At 42.7% G+C, this 6,000-nt stretch overlaps 1 protein-coding gene across 11 annotated transcripts in view; it reads right to left on the reverse strand.

Moving 5' to 3' along the window:
- tjp1a (tight junction protein 1a) overlaps positions 1-5,669 on the reverse strand; it is a 109,029-nt gene extending 103,360 nt beyond the window's left edge. For 6 of the 11 annotated variants that reach the window (XM_088295298.1, XM_088295287.1, XM_088295285.1 and 3 more), the window contains exon 1: positions 5,164-5,669. In XM_088295298.1, the coding sequence (XP_088151424.1) occupies positions 5,164-5,255 (92 nt within the window). In that variant the 5' untranslated portion in view covers positions 5,256-5,669. The remainder of the gene's footprint in view (positions 1-5,163) is intronic. The other 5 variants (XM_088295291.1, XM_088295290.1, XM_088295288.1 and 2 more) reach the window with 2 other exon arrangements.
- Between the last annotated feature and the right edge of the window lie 331 nt (positions 5,670-6,000).

Here is a 6,000-nt window from a genome sequence, read left to right on the forward strand (position 1 = left end):
CATAAACATTTCTCAGAAGGTTACTACAAACATTTGAAATTAGCATGATAGTTACACCGTATGTAATTTTTGAGGGAAGTAGTCAGTCATATGCTGGATGCAAATTTGGTCGCTGCAGTTTATTTCAAATATGTAAAAAGTACACCCAGACATTTTCCGAGCTGCTTATCATCACGAAGGTCGCAGGTGTGCTGGGGCCTATCCCAGCCTTCTTCGGGCAGTAGGCGGGGGACACCCTGAACTGGTTTTCAGCCAGTCGTAGGGCACACAGAGACAAACAACCAGTCACACTCACAATCACATCTAAGGTTAATTTAGAATGCTCAATTAGCCTACCATGCATGTTTTTGGAATGTGGGAGGAAACCAGAGTACCCAGAGAAAACCCACGCAGGTACGAGGCGAACATGCAAACCCCACACAGGTAAGCAGGAGCCAGAATCGTACCATGCACTTCTGAAATGTGAGGCCAGCGTGCTAAAAAGTACATAGGGTTGCTAAATCTTTTTATACATATTTTCTGGTGCATGTGGCTTTAACCTTGATGGCATCAGTGTAACTGTCCAAACCCTCAAAACTTTAATGGTATCACCATCTTGGTCATGATCTTGCATGAATCAGGATGTAGTCAACTACATCCTGGTTCGACATTGGTGGCGGTATACATTTCGCAATATTGCGTGACATTCTAGTTCCGGTATAGATCAACATGATAACATTTCTTAAAAAGACGTTTCACGGTAGTGTATGCATAGTATGTTTGATTTCAACTGTAGTTTTGCACATGCTAATAGGATGGGCTGTAATAGCCATGGCATTTTTTAGCCCTCCAAAACAATCATTCCAGACAGCAAAATGGACTGACCGCAATGCAGCACATATTCCTGAGATGCAACATTAAAAGAAGAGGAATTTACTAATACATTTCAAATTTGGCATTTCACAGCAATTACAAATTTGAAATGTAATTGACGGCCATTGTTGCGTGTGTTGCGTTTGATTTGATATGCATGCACACAAGGAGGCATATTCATATTGGATCTCAGATGCAATCAATATATCAAAATTGGCATTCTGTCAAGGTGCCGTCTCTAGGTATTGATTGGACGTGCCACAGAGGTCAGAGAATAGGACAACAACACACGTGACTTGCAGTAACATGTTCGACTCAGACGGTTGCCATGCTCAAATTAATGGCGATGATACTTTATGGGTTAAGCTTCCCTGTGTGTGACCCTGGACTTCACTGCGAATAAAGACGGACAAGGCATGCAAGTGAATGCACGGAATGACTTTGTGAGGCGCGTGCAGTGAAGGCACACCCTAGATCAGCTTCTCTTCGTTAAAGTAGCTGTCGGAGGCGATACAGTAATCCAGTTTTAATGGCCATGCCCCTTCCCCCACCCTGATGTAATGGCCACAGACGTACCGCCGCGCCGCTCTTAAAGGAAGAAGCGTCAAAACCAAGTCACCACAATGTCCTTTGCATCCCATTTGACAGCAGTCACATGAGCTAAGGGAGCTAAGGAGCGACATCAAATCCTTTCTCTTGTGTGACTAAGTCGGATATATTACTCCAGGCCAGTGATTCCCAACCATCATGCCACGGGACCATAGTGCGTAGAGATATATCATCAGGTGTGAGATGGCAAATGATCCATTGTCTCTTCATTTTTAATAGAAAAAGATGAACTTGTTACAAATACTAGACAGCAACAACAGTTAAATGCAGTTCCATTAGAAGGCAGAAGACAGTCTTCATCTAATGCCATTCATTAAAGGGCAATTCCATCCAATTGGTACCATTTGTGTCCCCAGGAAATAAAATGTGTATACATATATGATATAATAACATTACTTTATCGTGAAATATTATCATTGAATTTGAAATATTTCAGAAATGTTATATTTTTACCGAATCTGTATTATTCCTTTTCTATACATCCCAATTATGTCATGTCCTGTCATATGTCAGGCACTTAACCCGTACTGGGTTGTGGGAGTGCTGAATTCTATCCCAGCTAACTGTGGGCAAAAGGCAAACTATGCCCCTAACTGGTGCCCAGAGTGGGATCCGATCACCATGCTGCCTTCATGCAAGTCAGACAAGGGTAACACGACACCCTCAGTGACCCTACATTATGATTATTTTATTTAAAAAAAAGTTTCTATTCACAGTTGTGTCCCTGAGTGTTAACGTAGTCCTGTTAACCTAACATTAGCCCTCCTTTGGAGCAGAGACCCAGAAAGTCACGCTGGAGGAAACAGAACGGAAGCCAAGAGTAAGCCGCTACTTTCATGGACAAAAATGTTGACTTGTTGTTTTTGTTTGGCAAAACTGTTGAATCAAAAACAAAACTTGAAATTAGGCGAAAGGACTGCACTGAGAGTATCCTCAACAACTCTCTTATTTGCAGCGCACACTTCATATCAGGTAAGACTGAATGCAAATTTTCCACCCGGAAAATGACACAATATTCACGGTTGTGAAGAGTGGGTTTACTTGCACACTCACTCAAATTGCCATTTTTTTCGACTTTTGTTATTATGTAAACAATGAATTGAAATATGCAAAAATGCATTTTCAAATGATCGTGCCAGTTATTTTGGCCTGCAGCTAAGCCGCGCCACATAAATGATGTCACATTGTTTACAAACTGAGAAGGGGCCTTTTCCAAAAGTCACATGGTCCCCAGGAAGTTGCTTCTGTTAGATTCTCTGCAGGTCATGCCTGGCCTGAACATTCACCGACAACAGACTTTGCCAACCCGGCAAATGCGGATCAATTTCTGTGGCCGGTGACCGTACCGCTCTGACTAGTGAAACGAAATACATTGTTCTGATTGTTCGACTAGTCACAATTATGGCAACGATCAAAATCATCAAATTTTTTAAAGCTTTCAAAAAATTAAACGATTCAAAACTTGCCACTCATGCCACTGTTGTCTGCCTTCTATACTTGACGCAAATTGTGCAGTCGGAGTAATAATCCAGCCCGCCCTGATGTCACCAGAAAAGCTGAATGTATCACGGCCTGGCGGTGTGAGCAACACAACCCGAAATGTTGAGCATTTCCCGAAAAATATAAAAGAGAAATGCAAGAGACACAACTTGCCTTTCATATCAGCACAAGAGTGATATACGAGCATCAAAATAGCAAACACGATCCAATTTTCAGGGATAGTCATCTGGGTCTACTATTCGGCTTGCCCTATCAAGGCAATGCTGAAGCTGATCATCAATGGCACAAGAGCACTTTTTAGCTGGGCAATTCTAAGTATCAATAATGACATTTCGCAGCATTTTTCATACAATGACTTGCTTGATGACTATGCATCCAAGAATAATGGACAAAAGTGTTTCTCTGGAAAAGGCACAGCAAATATAGGCCATGGCAATGCAAGGGGGCGATCGGGCCGAATATATACACTGCCCAATCCTGCACTGTTATCCAGGTGATTAAAGCCTTAAAGTGGGTTGTTTTTTTCTGAAAACTACCTAAAAAGTGTATTCTTGCACTCAAAGTCGCTTTGCTGTTTTGTGCCATCTTTTAAATAGGAATTTTAATGCAAGAGAGCCTTCGGCATGGGAGGAATCACAGTTGGCTATGTGACAATTATTTTTTTTTCTTGGCTTCAAAGCCTTTGTAGGAGAGGAGAGTCGATTTTATATGCATTTGAAAACTACACTAAAACATACAGTATTAAGATAAATCTCTACATCAGTTCAATAAAAACAGACATGCACATTTTTGACAAATTGTATGTGGCCCCATCCACACCATAACATATCTAAATTGGATTTCTTGCATTAAGATGTGCTTACTGAAATTACTAAAGTGGAATTCAGAATGTGACTTAACTACACCTGTGATGGCAGGAAGAAATACATCAAAAGAAGAACTGGGTCTCTCAACACCTAAACGAATTTCAACTCTCTATGTATCCCACCTACCCTCCACCTACCAACACATACAACTGAACTGACAATGATCAATAAATAATCTAAATGTGCACCTCTTAGAGAGATAAGGGTGCTGAAAAATAAAAATAATAGACTATACATCTACATACTCCAAAAATGTACCTGGATAGGGGGCGGATGCACAATCGGCGTTCCAATGCGGCCTCTTATTGCCCATGGCACGATGAACAACCAAGTATTGTTTTTTATTTGGTATTGTTTAATCATTAAAAAAACAACTAATCAGTAATCAAGAAGCTAAAAACCGAGAATTTGAACAATTTGACGGCAAACAATGGCTCTAAAGTATATCTTCATAATTAAACTAGTTTTCAATGGAACCGAATTTGCCACAAACATCATTTGCACTTGCTCAGTCGACGCGAAATAATAGATTCAAACGTCTGTTGTCATTATCGGTTATCATTGAAATCTTAATTCAAATTACAGTATTATGTAGATGATCGTGATGTTTTTTTTTTTTGCAACAAACCATAAATTAAGACTATAGAGAAATTACTGTATACGCACGCGTGTGTCGGTGTGCGTGCGTGCGTGTGATGGCTGATGTTTATGTACCATTAAAGCAGACAACTGGTCAAATGGAGTGGAAAATCATACACACGCATAATGAGTGAAGCCTTCAGCAAGAGACTCCCATGCACAGGAAGCTACTGAATAAGTAATTACGAGCGGGGGGGTGCTCTTTTTTTAAATAATAATAATCAAAGATAGAAATAGGGAAAAGCAATGATAACACGTTTTTACCAGGAAACAGCAGGTGGGCTTGAAATGAGTTGAACAGAGTGATTGTGAGAACACCTGCCTGATATTGTGCGCTTGTGCACGTGTGAAATTAACGCACGATCATCGCAAACATGCAAAGTAAGCCACGCACGGCTGCACTGGAAGCGCGCGCGCGCACGTAGACACCGGGATAAATATGCGTGTACGCTTGTTAGTGCACCGGCGCGGATGTTGTTGAAGGTAAGGAACAGAGAGAGGGAGGGGGGGGTGCAGCCACTTCCGTCAACAGCTGCTCGTGTTCAGCTTCAACTTTGACGCCTTCCGTGACCACAACGCTTAAGAGGCTCAAATTAAAGCTTTTTTTTCTCTCCACACCCAAGAAGACACGCGTACGCTTCCATGCACATGCACGCACATTGCTTGTAGTGTAGATACACTTCCCGTAGGAACTCACCACAGCTGTCTCTTGGTGGGGAGGCAGTCTTTGTTGGAGGCTGTCACTCCCATGGCCATCTGCATCACCGTGATGTATTTCTGGTACTTCATCTTCGGGCTCCGTCTCTCTACTTTGGAGCGCTACTTCGAGGAATCCGCGCCCGGCACAAGCGGCGCAGGTGAGCGTGCGTTTAATTGTCTCCAAAGGTCCCCCGACATCCGCCACGCGTACAGCGGCATCAACAGCGCCATTTCCAGGGGGAGCAGTCCCCGGGGAGCCGAAGAAAAGGTACCTCGCCGCCGCCACCCTGCATGTCTGCGCGCTGCCCCTCTAATCTCATTAGAGCTCAGAATAGATTGGCTAATCCATTCAATTTTAGGCAGGACGGGCCCATTGTTGTGGCTCGCCCGGGAGCGGCCACTTGTTCCTCTTTGTCCACCCTCTATTTTGTTGAGTTTGATGCCCACTGAAAGAGTGAGGAGAGGAAAGACGGAGAGGATGCGGCGGCGGCGGCAGCATCCATGAGTCTGTGAGGTAGGAAGAGGAGTGCGCTCACAGAGGAAGAGGAGGAGAAGGAGGAGGGGAGAGAGGGAGATGAAATGGTTTAGGAGAGGGGGTTATAACCTACTAGCAATGAGAGAAAATCTCAGCAACGATGGACGCCTGTTTTATGTTTAAAGATGCAGGATCAGAGGAGGGAAAAATAGTGTGTGATAAGGAGCGCGGTAGCATGCATTCAACATGGAAGCAATAACAAAAAGGTGTTTTCTGTTTGTTATTTTGTTTCATTGCTGTCTAAATATTAAATGAAAAACAAATACACAAAAAAAGACTCTCATCTTTTATTTATTTGTG

This window comes from Idiotropiscis lumnitzeri, chromosome 5 (genome assembly GCF_059441095.1).
Source record: "Idiotropiscis lumnitzeri isolate Australia: NSW breed Sydney's pygmy pipehorse chromosome 5, RoL_Ilum_1.0, whole genome shotgun sequence".
Lineage (NCBI taxonomy): Eukaryota > Metazoa > Chordata > Actinopteri > Syngnathiformes > Syngnathidae > Idiotropiscis > Idiotropiscis lumnitzeri.